Here is a 25,486-nt window from a genome sequence, read left to right as displayed (position 1 = left end):
CGTTTTAACGACAGTCCTAATTTGCTGTGAAGTTGCATCTGATTCAGTCTTGGGTGTAATATTTAAACTTCAGATGGGGCCTGTTTGAGCAAGATGTTTAGTAATGTCAATGAAAGCTTTACCATCAATTTTTAAGGGCTGTCCTCTGCCCATTCAGGCTTTTCAATTTTGCCAAGAGCTCTGTTTGTGTATCACATATATGCACACTTTATATATGCATTCACTATAGGACTGATTCCTTAAAGCAGACTGAGCTGCAAAGGTGTCTCCTATCTTAATTACTGAAATAAGAAGTGACAGGTAATGTTTTCTAAAGGAAAAAATAACATGTTTAGAACAGCAGACTACATCTTTTCTGAGAGGCAAAGTGGCAGGCTCTGTAGTTACATAGAGAAACATCAGCTAAGCATGAAATCTGAAGTAGCCACGTGAACATCCCTCCCCCCTTCTCCGATTTAGTAAGGACATCAACAGATTAACAGAATACTCGAACAATTAGTTTCACCCTAGTGCACTGTTATTAAAAGACATACACTGAGGTTACACACTTATGGCTTCCATATGAAATTTGCTCATTATGCATCACAAATTAGAGTGTCTCCCTGAGTCCATGCTTCATTTTAGTTCCCCAAAAGAATGAATTTTTTCTCCTTGTATTCTTCTCTCACCTCAAGGGAATAGATATTTTGCAGTTTCTTTGAATAAGAGCACATGGGACCTAGCTTGTTCCCTCAGAATTATTCGTTGTGCAGCACTGCCTACCATAATTGCTTCTGTGGTAGAAAGAAGAGGCGATTTTTACATCTGAAGACTGAAAAATACTGAGGCATTTCTCAGGCAGGCATTTTCTCTACGCGATAAAGAGAACTAAAACCAACCTACCTTTTTCATGCATGTCCATGGCTTTCAGCAGATCCTCTCTGATGGGATGCTTAGCTTTGTAACACATTCTGTGAACGTTTGAAGGAGTATCATCACCTGAAAGAGTGGTAAGGTCCATGCAGGTGACAGCTTTGAGCAGCCAAGCAGCCTGCACAGAGAGTGAAGAAAGTATTTTAGCTTATTTTTCCAAAGCCAAAGTGATTTAGAAGTTCTAGGAATCAGAAGATTGGATATCCCTGGGAATCAATTGCGCTTTTTAGAAAATAATCTCTAAGAATCAGGAAACATATGGGATATAACATGGAAGATATGCAAAGAATGGTTAACAACAGATGAGGATGGAAGAAATGTGGTCGTGTCTAAAGCGATATCTAATGGCGGAAAAAGGATTGGGAATCAAAAGTCCCCTAAAGGATAACTAAAGGATCAATTCCAATTTTTGGCACACAATTTTTAGTGCAAAAGCTGAATAACCAAATAAGGCTCTTCACAAGAGCCAGAGATCCTTGTTTTGTAGAAGTAAATGTGAAACAAGATGCTCATCTAAAAACATCTATCTGAGCAACCCCATTGTTATAACATGCTCCATTCTGTACAGCGTGTCTCCTTGAAAGCTTGTATGCCTGTGAACATATATGTATGCCTGTGAACATATATGTATGCTTCCAAAGGAGCACAGGTTCGTGACTGCAAATAACCAGATGAACGTGCACATCAGCAATTTACACACTTGAATCCATTTGGAGGCTTGTCCTCCTGCGAGAGTGAAACTTGGAGTCAGTGGGAGGTAAGAACATATGCTTCATGGAACTTGGGGTCAAGTCTCCAGATGTTTCCACTTTCTTTTGTGTGAAACTGGGATAAAAACATCTGTAATCATTTGATGCAAAAAACAAAGAGCTAAATGGCAGGGCTAAAGCACTCTTTAGATGAAAACGCTACAGAATTTCAAAGAATTACTAATCAGAGAATGCAATGGAAACACAACGAAAAATTGTTCAACTTTTTCTGTTGAGTAAAAAAACTGAACGTGAGGCATTATTTTGAAATATTTATCGAAGCATTTCCAGTGAATTTTCATTTACAGGGACAGTTTCACTAGAAGCTGGTGGCCTTTAGCGGGCCATTTGTTCAGCAAGGGAAGAGCTTGCAATGGCTAAAGTCTGTAAAGCAGCATCATGTGGCAGTGCCTCCCTGGCCGTTCCACTCTGTGACATGACTTGTCAGTACCTGCAGCAAAACTTCTTGTTTCTGCATGGAGGCACTGCCCTGCAAACCTTAACAGGCTGTCCACCTTACAAATCTTTCACATGTGGCCAAGGAGACTTAGCCTTAGCCCTTCTGAACTTGTTTTATTAGTAAATACTGCACTGGAATCTGGCCTGGGGTTACTGAACTGAATAATGTTAACTGAGTAACTGCTAGTGGTCTCTGAGAGTCTGCTAAGTTTGACTGCTTGTTTCTGACTGCTACTTTTACCCTATAACACTTTAAAAGTTTTTCACTTTAAATGGTTTTCAGTTTCTTCTACTGGATTTTTTTTATCCTTCACTCGAGGGAATTTTTGTCTCATCTCTTATGACATGAATCATAAAGTCATCAAGACAGATGTCGCAAGAGAGTTCCAAGAACTGGTACGAACTTCATTTTTTACAGGGTTTTTAAAATGTATATTTTGGGATACGGGCTTGACAATTTGAATCTGTAGCGTTACTTACAATCAAACATGTAAAGGTTCGAGATCATCTCGTGAAATAAACAGCACATGACTATCCCACAAGGACGGTGTTCAAATAAAGTAGAGATGCTTCTGAAAATAATCTCTTGGTATTCTTCAAAGTAAATCCACGCTTGCATAGCTTGATACCGGTGTTACCACAAGGGAAAGTGGAGATGTGTTTGTAACGAGTAAACATTTGTCCCACAGCCATATTGAGGGAGGGACACCAAATCCCTCTCTTCCAAATTATTCTCTCTTGTAATCAAAGACTGTGGTTCTCTATTCCTTCGTTCTTTATATAGTCATTCCTGCCAAATTAAAAGACTTGTTTTTTACGTATGCTGCACCTGAAGTATCTGAAGGTAGCCAAGGCTGGGAAACACCCTCAGGGTTTTCTCACTGACACTATCTCCCAACCTAGAGCCATAGTACTGTTAAACTTAGTATCAAGTGACCTTGTGTGTGTAAGAAGGTCTTGGGAAATGCTGAACTAGCATCTAACTTTCCTCAGTTTGGGTCCATTTCTTATTTAATTATAACATTCATAGCACAGACTCTCAGGTTCATGCCACAGGCTGGAAGCTCTTTTCTATCCCCCCTCCAGTATGATCTTACATAGTTGTATCAAATTATTCCTGAACTGCAGCCCACAGCATTTCTGCTCGTTGCAAACGTAGCTTTGGCCACCCCAGAACGACTGCCTGCCATGCTAAGCTCAGAAGGCCAACCACCTTGAACAATCATTTGATGAATTCAGAATAATTAAACAAATCTTTCTGTGCTCTATTATGTCGCACTGTCACGACTGAGCCTCCTTCCTCTCCTCCCTCCTACTCCAAGGTTATCAGTTACCGTTGCAAGGAAACAAGTATGAAGTATTTATCCTTGCTCACTGTACACTGGGGAGGAATCACATGTTTGCTTGCAGAAGAGCTGCTCGGTGAACGTCTAACCAGTTGTCCTTTAGACACCAGTTGCAACCTGTAGCCGAGGCACAGTAACTGGGAGCTCCGGGTCTGTCCCAGGGCATTTCCCAGACCTGCCCCTTGCAGTCCTGCGGAAGGCAGCCAAAGCACAGCAGGCACCTTCGCATCCAGCTCCGCCCGGGGTTTCTTTTTCCCTTTCCGGCAGCCAAGGTGGCCGAAGCCAGCATGTGGCCATGCCTTTCCTGCTTCATTTCACAGCCCGGAGCATTAGCTCATTTGCTGACCTTTCATTTGCTGAACTTGAGAAACTGCAGTGGACCTTGGGTCAGCATCTGCCAACTCTGCCAGGAGGGCAGTAACAGCAGAGGCTGACGGTAACTTTTAAGACACTGAACACGTGTTCAACAAATGCAAGGCAGAGCCTTGAAGAAAACTTTATTTTTATACTAGTAGTTTTACCAGTAGCTTACAGTAAGTGATCGGTTGTTGTCCATGTTAGTGTACAGTAGGTTCATGTATCTGAGCAGTCGAGAAGTCAGCCCTCTTAACATAAACGTGCTCCCTCACCCCTGCTCAAGCCCCACAGCCAGTTAGATATTTTGAGTTTTAGGTAAGAAAGGGTTAAGCAAAGGAATCACACATGTTGGGGATCTTTAAGTAAAGAACAATTATCAAGGTAGGTCAAACTTGACAGGGACCACGATCATATCTTATAACTCCAGAATTAAAAAATAAGAAGGCTGAGTGCAGAGAAATCTGCCTGGGAAACAGAATAAATGTGGTGGGATAGTTTAATCCACTCATGAATAAAGATGACAAATTCATTTGTGGTTTTGCCACTCATGAGTTATAAGGTTTTTAACTTGTGTGGATAAATGCGTCACCTTATTCCATCCCATCATCATCAAATACAAATTATTAAAATAAGACATGGACAAGCACAATCTTTTAAGTTTACATGCATCTTGAACAAAATTCAATATTGCAGCCTAGAGAGGGAGAGTGACTGCTTTAAAAAATACAGGAACAGAATGCATAAAAAGAGCACTTACTTGCCAATTGCTTTTCACAGTTCTCCGTGTCTGAATTCGTTCAGCATGCCTTAGAACTGCAGGTTGATTCACATGCACTTTTGAGATCCAGCCAAGTTCTGGGGTGGGGGGGAGAGAAAAAAAAAGCCTCAGCTATTTTTGTGTTCTTTTAATATACTATATGGGACTTCAGAAGAAAGTTGTAGCTTGGTTCGGGTCCTCTGAAGAAAATGTTGTGCTTTCATGTCCTTTTAAGGGCTTGCATACTTCTCATCACTCCAAAATATCATAATAGCCTTAACTTCTGTCAGGGATGGTCTGTTAGCCGGTGTTTCACACAGCATGTTTTGTTTGCTGTCACAGCTGAATTGCCTTATTGCTGGTGAGAGATCTATATATCCATTCCTGGACTATAAAGTATATTACATACGTAGTAGATAAAAACACACAAAATAGCCTTCTGTCATTGCCCATTGATGTACTTCTTGACTCTAGAGCAAGAAATCATTTTTTTCAGCCCTTGGCTGTTCTGCTTGCACCCAGCATACAACAGCATTTTGTGCATGTGTGCAAACTTCCGTCTACGGGAACGGTATCCCACACGGTCACCAAACCTTTCCGAGCGCTTCAGAGGACTTGGGGCAACATGTTCAATGTGTGAATTCATTCAGGTGCCCACTGCAGACAGTCTGGCTCTAACTTTTAGTGAGTTTCAGTATCCACAAGCAATAATCAGAGTCAAAGAGAAATGGGTACTCAACATTATCTAGAAATCTATTTTTGAAACTCTCCAAAAATACAGGCACCAAGAACTGGACACCTCTGAAAGAAGGCTAACTGACTGACAAAGGAGAACAGAGGGTGCAGGCCCTTGAACCTTGAAATTTCTGCTCAGCAGAAGAAATCAAACATATAATTTTGCACGTGAATGAACACAAAATCAAGTCCTCCTGTTCACAGAATGTAGATAAATAAAAGAAAAAAGGAACGTCTTTAAAACCTCTAACATCCCCAAACAGAACAAACTCTTCTAAATACTAATCATATAACTAAGCCATGAAAACACTGTGAAGACAACATCTGTGATCATCAACCACCAGTCATCAACCAGTCACCACCATCAATACCAATCACCAATTACCACCAACTAAGGACAGTATAAGGACATAGGTTCCAATGCTAATTAATAATTCTAGGTGACATAATTTGTTAAGAGCATCTCATCTCTGGGAGTCGTCTTCTTTACTGTATTAAACTTGCAGTTCCTTCAAGCACATTGATTAAAAAAGGTTTAAAACCTAACAGGTGGGCAGCCCAAATCTTCGGGATTCCCAATATCTTAGGGAAATATTGTCCCCCTGTTTTCTCTTCCCACTTTTTTGTTTTAACAACACATAGAAGTGCAGAGCTAATACACTAGCTAAAGTATGTCTAAACACAAGCTTGTTTTCCTAATAAGACTTTAACAAGCTCAGGAGAAACCAAGCCAGGCTAAAACTGACACAGAGGAAATACAGGACAAGGGCATGAAACACAGCTAAACTAAATCTTGGTATCAGCACAGTGAACCACTTTGCTACTACTTCCTTACTACCACATATAAGTAATTAAATAATTAGCACCTGCAGGGACAAAATATTGGCCAAAAGCAGCAAAAGTAAACCAAATAAAGAAAAGGTCATTAGGAATTTTTAGGATTTCCATTAGGACTTAATATCAGTCTCACCATATAGTTAAAAAGAAAAGGAGGAGCTTGCAAAGCTGCAAACCAGCCTAACAGCAAACCCTCAATAAGCCTCTTCACTTTATAAGCCACAGGCTTATTCATTCTGTCTCAAATGCAAGAATCTCCTCTGACATGTAGAAAGCAGCTGAGAAAAGCTTTTGCTACAAAACCCATGGCAAGAATATCCTTTGTTTTTTAATTTCAGTAAATGTAAACCATATAAACACAGTTTAAGTACAAGCTGGTGAAACCTTTGCATCCTCTGCAATCACTTTAAGGTTGAGCCTCCTAAACAATCAGCACAGAGCACACACCACTTCCCAAGGGGCCATTAGAAGCAGTTGTTGACCAAGCCCATGGAGAAAGAGAATAAAGAAGAAAAAAGAAAAGAAAAACAAAGAAAAAAGGTAACAAACCCTGTGCTGTGATTCTCCTACTATGTGCCAAGTGTTCAGGTGGAATCATTTGATCATAACACCATTTATCACGACAACTTTAGAACGCTGCTAAGTGCATAGTAACCTTCCACTCCTTTCAGAAAATGTGATAAAAATCAAAGAAAGCACTTTAGATGAGGAATTCAGCTTCTAGCTCTCTAATAAGGATCCGGAGGCTTCAGTTACTCTGCTCTAACCTTCTCTTTCTACATTATGAAAGACAACCAAGAAATCTGACTACATAATTAATCTGTAAGAGCTAATGCCTCCTATGGAAGAGTTTGGAGGAATCTGAATACAGCCTCCGGTTTGTTAGATACGGAAAATTTACACCTTCTTGACCCTTGGGGCATAAACCTGAATTTAAGTGAACAGAACAGAAACTTCCCCCACAAGTAGGTTAGTCCCACATTACTTATTTGGAGAGCATTCACTCTGATTCACCTTGTGGTGGACTTTGCAAGAAACATACCACTGTAATTCCCAACACAGGGCAGCTCATTAAGGTGCCATAGCTCATGTTTGTGCCCGAGACCTAAGCTGCATTGAAAGACAATAGAATTTGGATCCCCAAGAGGCTTTTGAATGCAGGACATTGAAACACCGTGCACAGAACTGTCAGAAAACTTTAAAACAAAATAAGACGTCATCCTGGTCATACAATTTAATGTGAGACATTATGTAGCTTATGAAGAAAAATAAAAATGGTATAATAAAAAGAGCGCATGGCGAGGAAGGACAAAGGTTCTGGTAATAAGCAGCAGCAGATGGAGACTTCTGTATAACACAAATCTTTTATGCAAGCCCACTTCTCCATTAATTAAAGCAGTGGGCAAGTGAAAACAAATATGTCTCAGCATAATTGTCTCTAAATAGACTTTCAAAGTTTGCCATGTGAGGTCTCAGCAGACCTTTAAATGTACGGGTCTTTATTCAGAAAAAAAAAAAAAATCAGTCACAATTCCAGCTTTTTTTGCATTCAAAATTAGAACAAAACCATTATTTGAGATAGAACTGACTGATCGCCTTTGGAGCCTCCCCCTCCCCCATGCCCCCAGCTTTATGATTTAGTATCTGGCTAAGGAAAACTATATTTAATTAGGCTCATTAACCTTGCAGTGTGAACATGTCTTTTTTTTTTTTTTTAAATAAGTCATCTGCTAGTCATCTGCACAGTCATGTGGCTTCAGGGATAAAAGTAATTAAAGCAGTTACACTATATCTAATTAGCCAATATTCTGTAATCACTCTTGAAGTTTACTTTTTCCTCCGAAGACATTTGAAAACCTTTAAAAATCATACTCAAAATCTGAACAGGAAATTCTCCTCCTCCCCTTGAGGGGCATGAATCCAAAAAGACTAAGCATTTCCTCAGAAAACAAAATATAAAACTGTTTCACTGCTACAATTACATAAACATCTAAGGTACCTAATACATTCCTCATAAAACAGACTCGATTTTTTCAGAAGCTTTAAAAAAAAATATATAGTATCGATGGTATCCCTTCAGGTGGTGAAAGAGAGAGCTGGAGAATGCCTGAGGCTGCAGTTTCACAACCATTTGAAGGCCATATAAGCCAGCACTCTCCCAAAAGAAGCTGTCCCCCAACTGTTTATTCCTCCTCCGTGCCAGAAACAGCAGGTGGGCTCCTGCTCTTACCATGAGCACAGGATAAACTGGGTAAGGGAAGTGATGAAAGCTATTTTTCCCGCAGAAGCTAATATGAAACTATGTCCTGAATCTTTAGAGGAGAATTACGGTATTTGGCTGAGGACAGGCTGAATCCAGCTGGCCACGCATAGCTGAACGATAGCACAGAAGATGGAGAAAAGGCTTCAGGATCAGATCTTGTTAAAGAGCTATATAAGATGAGTTACCAAATAAGCTGACTAAGGTTTGGGTTTGGTTTTTTTTTTTTTTTTTTGGAGATAGAGGCTGTAATTATTTTCCCCTACTAACTCTTGCTATAGACCTATCTTATTTTCAGATGTATCCTTCTGAGAAGTTAAGTTTCCAAGCCATCAGCATTCAGACCCTCCAAGGAAGGCAAAGGCACGAGCCCTGATCTGGAAATCAGCTCACGTTGTCTTGTAACGTTACTGACACCACAAAACTGACCACGAATCACGTGAAGTGGATCACCCCTGCTCTGTGCTCCAGGTGGGCATGCCATACCATTACCTTTTTACCTTAAGACAGAAGCCAGGCACCACATTACTACTGCCTGGGGAGATGGCTGTGGTCAGAGCCTCAGCAGATACTGCAAATCAGGTGAGCATGGACTCATGCCAAACTACCCTTGAAAGCACAGACTGTGATAGTACCTCCCAAAGCATTTTGAAAGCTGCTGACAAGCCGTTTTTTAGGAAGCGGGTTGTTCCACAAGCTGTAGAGCAATAGGAGCTTGGTTTCCTGTAGATGAGTCCTCTGCCTGTTCCCTCTCTTCCCCTGCTCCAGAAACCTTCCCTTACCCCAAGAACCCAGCTGTCTGTCATGGTCCTCATGACCATGGAGTAAGACAGGACACTGTTATTTGCATAAAGCCAAAAAAATGTGTAATGAAAAAAATATGCAATTGCCAAACTGTGCCTGCCTTTCCCCCAGTGGAGGGACTAATTTGGTCACTCCATCCAGTGACCAGTTTCCCACAACTTGTAGGAACTCACTCACCTTCAATATATCTGTCTTTCTTTCAAATTTGATTAAAGCTAGCCCCAGCAGGTTCAAAAGGTATTAGAGAGGAAACAATGAAGAAACACAGACAATGTACAGGCATTACTGCCTTAGGAAAACAGCTAAAACCAGCTATTAATATATTAGAACAGGATTATGCTGTCTTGAAAAGGGATGCAACACTTCATTATCTAAATGCCACTTACCAACAGGCTACCTCTCATATGTAAATGGCTCAGAAATACCAATTATAATTAAAAATATCAATTGAAACATAATGAATATATTTCTGGCCCTTCAACTGGAGGGGCTGAGCAATGTGGACAGATTTTTTATTTTTAGCATTCATGAACATACTTTGCAAAACAACAGCAACTAATTATTCATTGCTCAAAGAAATATATATATATATATATATATATAAAATCATATAGTCATGGAACAACTTGGCTTGGAAGGGACTGCAGGAGGTCACTAGTTCAACCTCCTTCTCAAAGCAGGGTCAGCCACGAGGTCAGACGAGGTTGCTCAAGGCTTTATCCAGCCAAGTCTTGAAAATCCCCAAGGATGGAGACTGCATAGCCTCACTGTGCAGCCTGACTATTCCCCTGAGGAAGATGTTTTTCCTAATAGCCAGTATGAACCTCTCTGTTTCAAGTCGGTTGTCGCTCTTCATCCTGTCGTGCTGTGAAGAGCCTGGCTCTGTTTTCTTGATAACCTCCCTGTACCTACGGGCAGGCTGCTGTTAGGTCCCCTGAAATCGTCTCTTCTCCAGGCTGAGCCAGCCCAGCTCTTGCAGCCTCTCCTCATAGGGCAGGTGCTCCAGCCCCAGCCACCCTGGCGGCCCTCTGCCGAACTCGCCCCAGTCTGTCCAGCTTTCAGGCACTGGGGGGCCTGTTGGCCGTCTCTGCTGCCAGGGCCACTGCTGGCTGGTGCTCAGCTCACTGCCCGCCACGGCCTCCAGGGCCTTTTCTGCAGAGTCGCTCCCCAGGCAGTCAGGCCCCAGCCTGTGTCGTTGCAGGGGCTCTTCCTCGCCAGGGGCAGGGCTCTGCCTTCGCCCCTGCTGAATTTCATGAGGCTCCTGTTTGGCCTGCTCCTCTGGCCTGTCTGGATCCCTCTCAAATGGCAGCCCCTGCCATTAGACTAGTGCAGCTAATATGGCATCATCAGGAAGCTCTACCAACAAGCATTGCCGCCTCCGCTAGCTCACTGGAAAAATGTTGAGCAGCACAGGTCTCAGGCTAGACCCTGCGTTACTCCACTTGGCAGCAGCCTCTGGGTAGGGTATGACCTATCAACCACTTCCTTCTCAGCCAAACGATCCAACCAGGTTTTTACTCATTTAGTGGTCCATTCATCCAGACTGTAACATCCCAATATGGACATAAGAATATGGCAAGAGACAGTATCAAAAGCTTTGCTAAAGTCAAGGATTTTAAATGACATCGCTGCTCTCCCCTTGTCAACAAATCCAGTCATTTTACTACAGAAGGCAATCAGCTTGGTCAGGCATGATTTACCCCTGGTAATAGGATAAACGATAAAACTACGTGACTGGCAGTCAACTCTGCTGTTGATTTGCCATGTAACCTTGGGTTATTCTTCAGGCCATTCCCTCTTCCTCTCCTGCCCACTGAGTTGCCTAAAGAAAGATTTATACCTAGGCACAAGTTCAGGCTCCACACAAACAAGCTGTGTTAAATCTGCTGGATTTTAAATATCCTCCTTGCCATTTTCCTCAAGGTTACTTTCCCCCAAGGTTGCTGAGTGTCTGTCTGTCTCCACGACTCCTGAAGCCGTTGCAACAAAATTCCATCTGCAGGGAAGGGAAAAGCCACGCAGCAAAGGTCTGCATCCCTGCAGTTCAACCACAGGGGCATTAAAAAATTGCATCTGATGCTTTACTGAAAAGTGGTAAAACATGTGAAGCACCTGGTCCATTACACTCAAGGGTCCTTGGGAGCAGAACAGGAGAGGCAGATTCTTTTCAGCCCCTGCAGTCATGCTGCTATACCTGCGTTTATGAGAACGATTCCCCAAACTTTCCCTGTGCAATGACAAACGTGTAAAATTCTTTGTCCACTTTCTTTACAGGATTCTCTCAAGACAAATATATCAGAACTGCCAATATCTTAGATTGGTCGGCCTCTGACTAGTTCATACAAATCAGTGTCTTTTCATCTCCTTTAGATGTACCTGTTCTTTATTCCAAGTAAATTCCTCGTTCTTCTACTGAGAAGCAGTGATCAGAAAAAAGAAAGGTTGAATTAAGGTCTTTTTACAATGTATTTATTTTACTGAAAAAAAAATCACATGGAAAAACAGTGTGTCATGATTTGAGGACAGCTGTCTTGTCATTTATGAACAAATAGATGCTAATTGTACCAGAAGTGTACCTCATAAATAATGACATTAGGTAGTGAACACAGAAATAACGGCTACAGAGAAAAGGATTCAAATGAAATAATGGATATATAAGTAAAAGATATTTTACCACTAGGTGTCCCTATTTGAAAACTCCTGTAACCCTACCGACAGCACTGCCAGGTGTGGGACAAATCCTCTGAACTGCTGCTAAGCCTATCGGCACAAGCTAAAAAGCCCAAGCGCATAAGTCACAGAAGCAGCGCGTCTTGTTAGCTACCACAGAAGGTAAAGACAAGTGCACAACCCATCTTTTTGGACTACTGCTCGCAGCTAAGATACAGCACTTAAACTAAGACCCAACAACTTACTTTAAACAAGATATAGCACTTAAAGTGTTTTAGATGTGTGTTTAATGGTAGGGAGTTTCAGTTCTCCCTTTAAACCAGCCAGCATAAGCCAGCTGTTAGAAACAGCCATAGCACGGCACACAGTCGCTTCATATAAACACCGTCTTGGCCACAGTTTCCCTGCACAGCTTGGGGATATGCCTGCCCCCCACATCCAACCCAGTTCATTTTGACTGCAAACAAATTAAAAAAAGAAAAAAAAAAGAAATAAGATCATTTGGAGAGGATGGCAACAAAATGTGACCTGTGAATAAGCTGAGGGCAGTCGTCTTTCCAGGTGACACAGCTGCAGCTGGAAGAGACCGCTTGGTCCAGCCCCTAAGACAGGCCACTGCTTTCTCTGTTAATAACCTTGCCCAAAAGTTAATGCCACCTCTTGGGCAGGGGAAGGCTACTTATGGGAGAAGAAAGAGCAATATATAGGAAATATTTGGGACATGCTCAGGGATTGTTTAGTAAGTAGAAATAACAAAGATTATATTGTGCTGGTCAGTTGCACATTGAATAGGTTTTCTTTTCCCTTGACTACAGTTGTACAGCACAATCCACCGAAATGTTACTCAGGTTGCCTCTTCCAACACGTGCAGGCTTGGTGGCATGGCCTTCCTTACAGGTACGTGCATCTACCGTAGGTCAGTCTTTTGAAAGGAACTGAACTACTACAGGCTCATTTGAGTTTCTGAAGTGCCCATACATGTGCAGATGATGTAAGAGGAAATTTACAGTAAAATGAGGCTCAGCAGGTACCTAGCTTACAGTAACCGGAGTGCATGCGCAAACTTGCATGCTGGCTTTTTTCATAACAGATACTACAGTTTTGCGACTATGCTATTAACAGGTCTGTGTCAGCAAAAAGATGCTGTTCAGATGATTATAGTTGAAAGAAACTCACCTGTCTCTGCAAATTGCCCTAGGATAAGCACAGCAGAGCAACTCAACAGCTTGCTTTTAGGAGTTACTTGTCTGTCATTTTAAAGAAGAGAAACAGAACAACTTTTAGCTGTCCACAGCCTTACCATCCATCTAAACTGCATATATTAAACTACATCTAAACGCTGTAAAAAATACTTGAGCTTGTGCTGGAGAAAGGTGTATAACCACATGACAGTGTGCTGCGTGGCCTCCGGAACTCCCCTAGTGCAGCCTTGGACACCTCCACACTCCCAAATCAGCTGTCAGCAGCCTCCTGCTTTTTCTATCACTGCATCTCCTCCACTTAACTCCATCTACTTGTAGTGATCCAAATTATCATAGCCCTAATGACCAGTTCATCAAAAGCTGACTGCAAAAAAGCCAATCACCTTAATTCAACCCACCACTGCAATGGGATTTTACTGCATGGAGAAGCCAGAAAGCTCTAGCCAAATCCCTTTCCCACACCCAGCAATTAGTACAATACAAGCGCCAATCGGGAAATGGCAAGGAAAACTCGTATTGGCTGGATGTCCACCTTATCTAAGGCATGGCATCCTTTCAGGCCTGCAGAACACCTGTAAGCCTCTGGAAAACCCTAATCGGTCTTCAGAGAGGAAGTAATAGAAGAGAATGATAAGGAAAGATAAAGCTCTGAGTTTGCAAATCAGAATCCAAATAATAATAAAAAAGTGTTTTGAACCCCTTGGGAGAGAGGAAGAGAGATGGGGGAGGAAAAAAGGTTTATTCAGTCCAAATCTGAGAGAGGCAAGAGAGGACCTAATGCAAATTTGTGGTACTACGGGCCTCCTGTAGGCCTCCTGGCTGAAAAGAAAGTCTGAAAAAAGTGTCTCAAGTATATTTTCAAGGGCCTAAAATAATTTTAAGTCTATTTGCAACTTGGCCTTTAAGAAAAACAAGTAGTACTTTCAAGATTTTGCAGAAGCGCGACTCACACTTTTTTAAATACTGATAATTGACCAAATGTGTTCAGAAAACATGATTAGAAATGGGGTTTAAAAACTGCTTTGATTTGCCTGTCTGTCCCACTGTCATATTTTCCAGCTGCATTTAACTGAGGGAGAATGATGGGAAATCTGCACCACTGAGAAAGCATATAAAGGCTGGGTAGGGCAGGGAGAAAGAAAAATTCGTCGGCAGGCAGGTGATCGGGCGCAAAGTCTCCCCGCCAGCCCCGCGCAGGAAGGATCCGAGCGGGCGGCGGAAACCTGCTTGCAAACCCGCCGCGGGACCCAGCAGCCGCTCTCGGCGAGCACCGCCTCGGCTAGCGGCCGTGCCCCCAGGCTGCCACCCGCAAACCCTCCGCCGCCCGCACCCCTTACCCAGCGCGGTGCCGGGGTTTCTGGCCGCCATCGCCCCGCGGAGCCGGCCCCTCTCCGCCCCCCGCCGGGCGGGGCGGGACGGGGCGGTTCAGACCCTGCCGAGCCCGCCCCGGCGGCGCCGAGCGGCTTCCCCGGTTCGCCCGGCCCGGCTCGGCGCAGCCCAGGCCAGCCCCGCCACGCGGGGAGGCAGCGGGCAGGAGACGGGAGGGCAGAGAGGAGACGCGCTGCAGCCACATCCTCCCCGGCCCCCGCTTTTTTTTTTTTTTTTTTAAAGCGTTGCGGGCTTGAGCCCGTGACATCACCTCAGCAGTTATCATTATTTTAATGACAGCAAGAGTAAAAATCGAGTCCAGGCAGCTTCTGAACTGCTGTGGAATTAAAAGGAGTCTAACGCTTACAGAATCAGCTCTACGAAAACTTAACATCAACCTTGTAAAGCTTTCCTGTACTACCTGCAAAATGAAAATCTAACAACAAAGATAGATGAAAAAAGGCCATGAAGCTTTCATTAAGCGTGCAATCATGAAAACTTGCACCAAATATTAAGTGTTGCGAACATGCTTGCTTACATAGAACAAACATTTTGTAACCACAGACCCATTCCTTCAGGGCTAGCAAAGGCACTTTACAAACTTGTGACAGCATCATGTAAAGCAGCAAAGGATCACAGCTCTTCAATTTGAGGAGGTTATTCCAACTTTCCCTATGAAAAGCTAAAGTACCTACCCAAAATGAGGAATAAATATGCCCGGGGGGGGGGGAATGGAGGGGTGTTTTTTTTTTTTTTTTAAACACATCCCTCAGCTTGTAAAGTGAAAAGTTTTTAGTGTGAAGTACTAGATTCAGAATTTTCATAAGCCTTAATAGAATGAAAACACTGAAAAAAACTATTAGCTGCAAGCACCTCACAAGCCTCTGATTTACTTTCGTGATAAAAATCAAACAGCTTGGAAAAACCTGAGTTTTGGATTCAGTCAGTGAAATAACTTACTCTTACTACTAACACTGAACTAACAGAAATCAAGAATCATTGTATCATTCTTTATTTTCCTCTATATGACTCTATCTTTTGTTTTCAAACAAACTTGAATTCACTTTTCTTCTAACCTGATAGATAAGCTATTCTTATAAATTAGGACTTGAATATCACTCCTTCATAGCACTCATCTTGAATGTTGTTTACCTAGTTTTTCTCCTTTCTGCATTCAGTGCATTACATAAACTTTTCAGTGTAATATTAAAGGAAGTGACAAGTGGAAGAATGGCAATATTTTCTTTAATGAAGAAAATACGATTTATAATCTTGAAAGAGTAACTTTTTAGCCAGTCGAGAGGACTAAACCCAAGCTTTGTACAGATTCATAGCCAGCCTCTGGTATTTTCATGTACAACCAAGTGTTTCAGGCAGTACCTTTAGTTTAGGAGTTTTCAGAGTTTTTGGTTTTAGAGACTCACTTTTACATTCAAGCTTTAAAGAATAAAAAGACAAGGCTTATAAATCAAGGAACTTGCCACACTGTCCCAATACTAAAACATTCTTATTGCTTTCCGTCTTTGTTTAGTACACAAAAAAAAAAACACCAATAGATGCTAGAAAGGATTAGACAGTAACTCGGTTGCTTTTCTATTCCATAAGCCCAATGCTAAACAGTAAGTAAGAATGAGTTTCGAGAGGCATTTTATTTAGTCAACTGAAAACAGTTAAACGTCCATAAGCAGTGTACAATGAAACAAAAACCGAACCAAATACTTTAGTACATAATCCCTTCTTTACAACTAAAGCCAAATCTTCCAACTTTCAAGAAAAAAATGGGTAAAAACCATTATATCTCTTCTCCATAATAAAGAAAACACACTACAATGAGTCTAATTGAAATTGGAGAGACTGGATCTTGGCTTGCACGCTTCATTCAAAAGACAGTAGGCAGCTATGCTAAAGAGATAGCAAAACTCTACTACTTGTCTTTTTCTTTTTTGGATACTCAGTTCTCTTACAGACAACACCTAGCCAGTTCCAACGCATTCTCATCAATTACTGCCCATCTTTGCCTCATGTAGACAGTGCACTCTGGAAGGCTGCTGCTTATCACTGTTCACTTGATTTAGTCTCATATGTCCGTATGTTGCGTAACAGTTGTGATATTCAAGCCTTAACTTCAGGAGTTGAGCTGTACATTGAATCTGAGTTTTCAGAGGCAAGATCTTCTGCAATAAAATAAAAATGGCATTACTTCACCTTAGATATATAAACAAAAGGAATTCTGAAGGGATTATTTCAAAGCAAAGATCAATTCAGACTGCTTTTGATAGAATAACTAAATCGGGTTAAATGAAATCGGTTTGGACAGTCTGCAGGATTACACAGCTCATCGCTCATCTGACACTTCCCACATAGTTTTTTCCCCCCCAAGTACTTACTTTCTGGCATTTTTTGCTCTTTCCACATCTTTGACTGCATTTTCCTGAAAGAAACTAACTCTTCATACTAAGGAATACTACTGTCTTAACTGATCTTTTAACGGTTAGCTGATCTAAAGTTGGCAGTTCAGTGCATTACCTAATTCCTCCTCTGCAGTTCCTGGTAGGGTGGTCCTTGCTTTTGCTGCTTCTGCATTCTCTTCTTCTGTAGCAAGAAAAAAAACAGTTAGTATCTTCAGTTGACTCCCCCTCACCCCTCCACACACCTAAATCAGAAAATAAAGCTTTCACTTATTCATTTAGGGTTGGAGAGAGAAGAGTTGGGTAAGAAATTCCATTAACGGATACCTGCTTGCAGTTTTCCAGGCACTGCTTTTTATTTTTTTTCCCCAAAGTGTAAAGAACCAAAGTGCAATATAAAATAGATAAACTTCTTATCATCTGCAGTTTTTTCTAGAGACTCTTATATCCTTAAGTATTTACAAAAAAGGGATTTCATATTTCTTACTCTATAACATCAAAATGTAACAGACTACTTAAATATCTGCAACATCTACATTCAATAAACACACAGGTTTGAAATTAACTGAAAGTCACAGAAACAAATTCTTACTTCCATCACATGAGTGGGTGTTAAGACCCCCAGAAAACAGTACAGATGCTCATTATTTATGCCATTACTGCCAGACGTTTTCCAGGTAAAAAAAAATTGTATTTGCTTAATGACTTTCAAAAGTGCACGTGAAGCAGCCAAGTTTCATGAGGAAAACACAAACACACTTACCAGGAACTACACATTTCCAAAGACCATAGGTTTTCCCTACTGTTGTCTGCCACAGCCTTAGTGTACCATCCTCAGAGCCACTAGCGTATAACTCTCCATCAGGGCTAAATCTCACACAGTGAATGGGACCAAAGTGTCCTTTGTAAGATTCTAGAAGAGAATATATTGATGAGATTTTCAAATTGTATTCTGCAAGTGAAATTAGTAAGTAAAAATTAATCAGAAGAGGAAAAAAATACTGATGGGAGGCACTTTCCCAATATTTTCCTCCTGATATAAAATAAAGCTTCTATTAATTGATATCTCAGTGATCTCTAATTTAGGTAACATAATAGTAGTTTATTAATTGCATGAAACATGGGCTTATTTATTCCAGGCAAAACTAGAAAGCAAGCCAGTAGCACAGAGTGCACATGTTGTGGTTCTCCAACCATTCATTGTGCACATAATTCTAAATGAGGATAGGATCAACTGACAAACTTATATTCCCTCCCTTCCCCCCTAAAACTATGCTTTTTATAAAAGCGAGTGACTGTGACTCATTGGACATATCTGACGAATGCTATACTACAACATTTAAGTTAGCACATAGCTTGCTACTACAGCAATACTGAATGGTTCAACTTTGTGTTTTGATAGCTGTTGTTTAAAGCAGGTGTTAGTTGGTTCTGAAGAACAACGTGTACTGAGATCATACAAACGCTTAATCAAGAGCGCAACTTTTTATCTGCTTACACAGTATGCTGTGCTAAGACCTTATTTGATTTAAGGGTAACAGTTTCATCTACGAGACTCTCGTTAAACTAATCTCAGATTTCATTTTTGATTCATTTTTGATTACAGAAGACAAACATACCTAATTCTTCTCCTGTATTATAGTCATATTTATAGAGTTTAAAATCTTCACCACCTGCAACCAGACATTCTTTCTCAGGGTGAAGAGAGGCAGAATTGATTGTAGCAGGAGCTTCAAATGATTTAATCTGCTCTAGACTGAGGGAGAAGTTTATTAATACAGTTTAAAAAAAAAAGAAAAAAGAAAAAAGAAAGAAAAGTCCTGAAAGCAAAGAAACTTTGATTCTACCAATCACAACTGCTTTTAAGAAAAACAAAACACACCTACCCATGGTTTCTGAAACAAGTTTTAATACTTGCAAACGGAGCTTCTCAAGTTAGAAGCAAAAAGTTAAGATTAAGCAAAACAGAAGTCTCATACATTTAGAATTACTTTCTGGAACGTGCTTAAGTGTATGATTTGCTTAAGACATCACAGAGATGTATTAATAACTAGCTCTCTGAAGAGCACTAAACTGAACTCTGGATGAAACTCTTATTTAACCACACTGACAATTACTATGAACTATTGCAACATTGACTATTTACAGGCTAGGATTTTATAGACAGTTAAGGATTATTTTTAGAAAAGGGTAGACGTGTTGCACTTTGCATCTGACTAGATGGCAGAGATTATCCACCGATGCCAATTCTGGCAATTCAGTAAACCGGTCTTGTACAGCCAACTTCACCATAACCAACCCTATTAATCAACCCATGAAAATGCTCTGTTTCAGACTCACGTTTCTGCACTATGAAAAGCAATGGTCTTCCCATAGGTTATCACAAGTATCTGTCCTTCTGGAACATACTCCATGTTGCTCACTGACATTGCAACATTTAATGCCTTTACTTCAGTCATGGTATTCCGGTCCCAGAGGCTACAAAGAAATAAGACTCTCAGATTGCTTCAGCAAGACAAGCAGTTCTCATCTCCATCCACGGAAAGCTTTGGATTAAAAAAGCCACCCAATAAAGAACTTCATTTGATTCTACAGGTACATTGGATTTTCAGCGGCATTCTTGCCTAAAGTTTTGCCCAGCAGAAAATTAAAACATGCTTATATTAAAATACCACTACTTTTGCAACTTAATGCAACAACTTTAAATAAACACAAACACCGTTAAACTACGCAAGGATTTCCTTAGAGATTAAAAAACTTGTTTCAGGACTCCTGAGCAATACAGCTTTCCAGAAGCAAGGCGTGAAGATCCCATTCTGCTTTTTAACCTCAAAAGTAAAAGAGGTACTAATACCAATTTATAAACAGAATGCAGCTTCATCTAATGCAATTTAGTTCCCTATCTGGGGATGCAACAGCTATCTAAACAGAAAGTAAGTGGAAGTTGCTTTGCTAGCACATATAAGAAATTTCATTCATTAGATGACTGTTAGGTTTCTATCTCTAAGACTTGGAGAGAAAAAAAAAGGGAAAAAAAAAAACAAGGCTCTTGCCCATCTTGAGTACTAGGAAGCTAGAAAGAATTGGAGCTGCAGGGATATGGCACCAGTCTTCAATCCCCACTTCTACAAATCAGAATTCTTTCTCCTCTGTGTATAAATAAAAGAATGGTGAGACAGCTAGGCATCAGATCATACTGGCTGTAGTAGCCAGAAAGCTGAGGAAGCAGAAAGGTACTCCTCCCATCTTTTCTGGGCAGCTTAGTCTGAGCAATGGTCTTTGTTGATCCATCTCCCCTGCATCCAGGTTTGTCTAGGTTTCAGCTCATCTCCTACCAAACGGGCATAATGTAAACAAAACACCATGAATGGATCAGCCCTCTTACACAAACACTAAAGCCTACTCAGTTTATCAGCATAGCAAAGAATAAGAGTTAAATTTGTCAGCAGTGCACTGTTTCCAGATACTCTGTCTAATCTTTCACCCTAGCTTCTGTCCTTGCCTTGTGCATCTTTGAAGGCCTGCTTGCAGAAGACAAAGGCAGCAATACCTCTGCACAAAGCACACTCACAAGACCTCACCTATAAATTCATCTTGTCTAGGTTTTCAAAAGGCATTATTCATTCGTTATAACTATTAAGTTCGCCAAGAGATCTCCTCTTCTAAGGCTGCCCAAGGTCAAGGCTTTTAGCGCAAACTACTAGATAGCAGTGAATGATTGTAGAAAATTACTCTGTTGCAACCTCAGGACAAGGTTATGGGGTAGATTTAAATTGTTACAAGATTAAAATGCTCAATCACATAAAAGAACTATAATAAACTAGAAGCAAATAACTCACATTACTTGTTTCTTTTACAGAAAAGAGATAATGATGTTCTGACATAGATTATGTAAAAAACAACAAAAAAATTTAAAAAAAAAATCATACACAGACACATGAGCTTCTTTAGAACACTAAAAGTTGCTTTTCTTACCGGACAGTTTTATCATCAGCTGAAAGAATCTGTTTGTCATCACTGCTCCATAAAGCCTTTTTAATGCCAGAAGTATGCCCACTGATAACCTGAGGTTCTTAAAATTAAAGCAAGTATTTTAGTACATGTAAGAAAAGAAAATAATGCTATACAGCAATTCAAGAGCTCTATTATTCTACATGGATTCCCATTTGCCAGAAACTGTAAAATTACTTCAAGCACTTAGAACTATTCATAGATTTCACTCCAGGAACAGGATAAATGCAGATTAAGTTCAGACAATCAGATACACAAAAAGCTTCACTAGGTTAACGATCTTCTCAAGCTCAATATCAATATTAATAAGAATTTAAAGACGTTTAAATATGCAGAAACTTGTCTCTCTTATCAGGTGGCTTAATTTTAACTGGACCCATACCCAATAGGCTTGTATTGAACTGAAACATGCTATCCTTGAAGTTCCTTCAGATCTTAAGCCTCAAACTGTTCTACCTCTATAAGCTCTAACTCACTTGTGAAAGGATAAGCTTAAAACGTTACAGACCTCAGATTATATAACACTATCTGTGTGAAACAATCCTGGACTTTGTCCTTTGTAGTTCATAATAGAAAGCAGATCTGAAAGTTCTGAAAACTTTCAGAACTTGTATTTAATCCTCAAAACAAAAATCAGTTGTAAAAGCAGACTTACCTGCTTCTGGCTTACTCAAATCATAGATACGCAACAGTTTATCTTGTCCACCTGTTAACAGATAATCACTATCCTGAAACAGAAGTTACAAACAGTCAGCTCTATTTTGAATTGAAACATCAGCCTTCATCCATGAGTCTTAAAATAACAGTTCTTTTTCTCAGCCTACTAGCACACTTACTAAGTTTAAAGTATGACCTTAAAAAGCTAGAAGTGGTATTTGCCCATATTTGTCCGTTATACACATATAGACACATAAAAAGAAAAAGAGCAAATACAAAAATACATTCAAGTGCTTACTTCTCTGGCAAGTAACACACAAAGCTTTTCTTACCTGTGTAAAATCCACACTTTTGACAATGTGCTTGTGAGCCAATGAGATGAGCTCATCTCCTGACACAGCATCCCATACTTTGCTAAATGACAAGAGAAAACATTTAAATTTTGTAGCACTGAGACAAATCAACCTGGAAGTCAGATCAGCTTGTAAACAACTTTGTCCTAAGTACTACATTCTGATAAGTAATAACCCAGTTAGCCAGTAAGAATACTTTATATGCTTTTATTAATGTTTTTTTTGCACTATCCTGCTATTTTAATTTCCCCTCTTCAAGATAATGCAGAATTATTATTATTTCAGTTTTACAGATAAACAAGTGCAGCTGTCCTCTGTGACTTCATATAAAGTGCCCTCTACTAACAGGATTCGAATTACCAAACGTTAATACACACTACAGACAGTAAAGAAAATAAATAAATAAATTTCTGCAATAGTTTTCTAGAATTCTTGATATATTCTTAAACCTTGAAATGGTGGCTATTATGAATTCTACGATGCTATGAAAACGTTGGTATCACTGAGCTTATTTGCCCCAGCTATAAGCAACAGAAAACAAGTAATAAAAAGTGATAACTAGGAGGAGCAAAACAAAAATCACTCTTTCAACTCTGATTTTAGCACTCTACCATGCTAAAGATTAGAGCTGGAAATAAAACGTTATTCCGGCAGACTACTATGGTAATTAAGTGTTGTGATCAAGAAGCAATCAAAGTTATCCAAAAAAAATTAACTGTAGCTATACTTTCAACAGTCTAGAGTTCTAGATCTTAATTTAGCTATTCATAAACGAGCTTAATAATTTACTGAACAGATATATCAATAACTTATAACAACTATGTCACTAAAAATATCATTGACTGAAAAATCAAAACAGAGTGAGACTTCAAAAGCAGATAATCACTTACGCTGTAAAATCAGCTGCTGCTGTAGCTGCTTTAGTGGCATCCTTGTTCAAAGTAGCACCCCAAACAGCACCTTTATGACCTAGAAACGTTCCAATCCAGTCTCCTGTGTCGCCCTGACGTAGCATAGGCTTACCATCTTCACAGAAACAAAACCAATATTCAGATAATGTTATCAAACAAAACGATACTACCTTTAAGAAGACTCCTTTACACCAACATGGAATAAAAAAGAAATTGCCACCAGACATCTCCCTTCAGGGAAATAGCATGTATTTTTATGATGCTATTTTTTGAAAAAGAGTTTAGCTAAAGAGCTTAGATATGCAGCCGCACCTACCATGAACATCTAGAATTCTATACAGACCTTAAAATACTATTGCAAAGTAAATATAAAACTTCTTTGGGTTTTCAAGGAAGAAAAGGGATAAAGAAGGAGAAAGGAGCATTTAGCTTTGGTTTTACTCCAGTTTTCCTCTACAGGCAGAAGAGCTCTTTTGTTTTTAGAAAAAAATTTTCAGACTAGCATTGCCCAAAAAGGAGTCTTATGTTTATATGTTCAAAATATAGAGAGAAAATGAAATGGAATTAGAAAATCTTTCTTATGGTTATTTTTTTCTGGGAGGCTATAAAAAAAAGTTGCACCCAGGAGAAGAAATAAATCTGACTAGGAAGCACTCCAACGCTGGGAGGGAGATCATGAATACATACATAGATTAATATTCACATGTATGAAGTCAAAATACTATTCTCATAATGAGCAGAGGAAAGTTCTCATGCTAAAGGAAAGTGGCATCACCATTCTACATCCACCCTGACAGCCACCGTGATTTAAAAAAAGAAACTTCAATTTAAGATGTACAATACACGTGTGCAGAAGGTAAAAACAGGCTAGTTCGGAAACAAAATTTTGTAAGAAGTTTCACTTTTTTTTTTCTTTTTTTTTTTTTTTTAATTTTTACAGTTTCGACCCGAACCGAATAAACTCTCAAAGCGCACAGGTTAAACTGGCAACGCCACTGCCAGCTGTCAAGGCTCTTTCTCACTCGATAACGCTGAAACCGGGTATTATCGTGAGACCGCCAGCGTCTCGCTAGGTGACCCGGGCACCCCAGCCCGACCATCCGCCGCTAATACCGGCCGCTCGGCTCACCTAAGGCGGCCTCCTGCCCGCGCTCCCGCTTCCCTAAGTAGCGCCCCCCCACCACCACCAACACACACACCCACCCCTTCCAGGGGCGAGGGACCACCCCCACCTCACCTGCCCGCCGCCGAGGATGAACAAAGGGGCCGCCGCCGCCCCTGGCGGCGCTCCCCGCCGCCCCCGCTCCCACCCTCGCCCCCGCCGGGCCTCACCCTTGCAGGCGCTGATGAGGAAGTAGCCGTAAGGGGTGATGCCGCTGAAGGCCAGGTCCACCACGGGCCGCGTGTGCCCCGAGCACGTCAGCGGGGTCTGCCTCATCGCCATGGCTGCGGCGGCGGCGGCGGTTGGGGGCGCGGAGCGGCGGTTGGGGGCGCGGGCGGCTGGAAAGGTGGGTGGGGGCGGGGCGCGCGCGCGCAGGGACACGAGCCCCCTCCGGCCGGGCAGGAAACGGCGACCGGGGCGGCGGGGGAAATGACGCAGCGGAAACGCTTCAGGCCGGAAACTACGTCGGCGGGCGGGTGCGGAGCCGGAAGCGGCAGTGCGGGGGGCGGGCGGCGGTCCGTTGCGCAGGCGCGGCGAGCCCGCCCTGAGGGGAGGGGGGCTGCCTGCGGCCTTTATCCCCTTACAGTTACTCCTCTGTGCCGCCGCTGGTGCTCCTCCGCTCCGCTCGGGCTCCTGCAGCAGCAGCAAATCAACGCTGCCAAAAAGAAACGCAGTGTTTTGCGGTTGGTCTCGATCCCAGCACGGCCGGCTGCAGGGCCGCGTAGGCCTTGCGTGCAGAGGAAGAGGTGGGGAGACGCGGAAAATGGGGAGCCCAGAATACCCCGCAGCGCCCGTCTGGCCTTGCATAAAATGCAAGGCGGCCACGCTGATGGGATTGTTTCCCCAAGAAGCGTCTGAAGATGTTACCTGAAGCTGAAGGAGCCTGCCAGCCTTATCTGAAAACACTCTGTCAACAGACTGAAAACTTAGACTAGTACGGCACTGTACCCCTTCTTGACAGGAGCGCATAGGCTGTCATTCATCTCCCTTTTTAAGTGTTAAAACTGGGAGTAACGTTTAAATTGTCAGCAGGTAGGTGAAGCTGACATAACTCCAGTCTTCTGCTGTTTCTCTTTAAAGGATAGGGAGCGTGTTTCATTTTCTGACCTCCTGATGTTTCAGCTCAGGATAGGCACTGCATTTTGCTTTCTGACCTCCTGATGTTTCAACTTTCCTGAGTTCTCACAAGGAATTGCTAATAAGCCACATTCTGCCTAGAGCAGCATATTTAAATGTACTTTTTAACTTACTTTATTTACTTACTTTTTTTTTACTTCATTTACTGTAAGCAAAAAGCTTACAGGGCTCTTGAATATTAAAATTTTGAGTAGCTAAATTTCATTTAATTAGGTTTTTCAAAGGCTAATATAAATGTAGAAGTATGTCTCCTAGTTAGCTATTCTGCTTGGATTTATATTTTAAAAAACACTGTTCTGGTAACTTACTATATAAATTTTTCAGTGAAGGGGTTAGCCAACTGTCAGTAAAGATACAAAAGAACATTAAGAAAACACTTACCTACTTAAAA

At 41.2% G+C, this 25,486-nt stretch overlaps 2 protein-coding genes across 2 annotated transcripts in view; both read right to left on the bottom strand.

Moving 5' to 3' along the window:
• DERA (deoxyribose-phosphate aldolase) overlaps positions 1 to 14,551 on the bottom strand; it is a 57,298-nt gene extending 42,747 nt beyond the window's left edge. The window contains exons 1-3 of the mRNA XM_068948225.1: positions 14,426 to 14,551; positions 4,581 to 4,678; positions 883 to 1,030 (exon numbers count right to left, since the gene is read on the bottom strand). Of these exons, the coding sequence (XP_068804326.1) occupies positions 883 to 1,030; positions 4,581 to 4,678; positions 14,426 to 14,456 (277 nt within the window). The 5' untranslated portion in view covers positions 14,457 to 14,551. The remainder of the gene's footprint in view (positions 1 to 882; positions 1,031 to 4,580; positions 4,679 to 14,425) is intronic.
• Positions 14,552 to 15,684: 1,133 nt separating this feature from the next.
• STRAP (serine/threonine kinase receptor associated protein) lies at positions 15,685 to 24,942 on the bottom strand. The gene is made up of 10 exons (XM_068948220.1): positions 24,129 to 24,942; positions 22,776 to 22,911; positions 21,865 to 21,946; positions 21,531 to 21,603; positions 20,840 to 20,936; positions 19,205 to 19,342; positions 18,484 to 18,620; positions 17,628 to 17,777; positions 16,983 to 17,048; positions 15,685 to 16,630 (listed from the first exon to the last, which is right to left on the bottom strand). The coding sequence occupies exons 1-10, from the start codon at positions 24,925 to 24,927 to the stop codon at positions 16,569 to 16,571; spliced, it is 1,740 nt and encodes a 579-aa protein (XP_068804321.1). The 5' UTR covers positions 24,928 to 24,942; the 3' UTR covers positions 15,685 to 16,568.
• Positions 24,943 to 25,486: the final 544 nt, after the last annotated feature.

The sequence above is a fragment of the Struthio camelus genome, chromosome 1 (assembly GCF_040807025.1).
Source record: "Struthio camelus isolate bStrCam1 chromosome 1, bStrCam1.hap1, whole genome shotgun sequence".
Lineage (NCBI taxonomy): Eukaryota > Metazoa > Chordata > Aves > Struthioniformes > Struthionidae > Struthio > Struthio camelus.
The sequence above is the reverse complement of the archived record's forward strand: the minus strand, read 5'-3'. Positions and strand labels throughout refer to the sequence as shown.

Excerpts from the sequence above, each read along its gene's own strand:
- STRAP (XM_068948220.1), bottom strand. The coding sequence starts at position 24,927 with ATGCGCTCCTGTCAAGAAGGGGTACAGTGCCGTACTAGTCTAAGTTTT. Across the intron at positions 21,947-22,775 it reads GCAGCAGCTGATTTTACAGC|CAAAGTATGGGATGCTGTGT; the intron begins GTAAGTGATTAT and ends CTTGTCATTTAG. Across the intron at positions 19,343-20,839 it reads GCTGATGATAAAACTGTCCG|CCTCTGGGACCGGAATACCA; the intron begins GTAAGAAAAGCA and ends ATTTCTTTGTAG.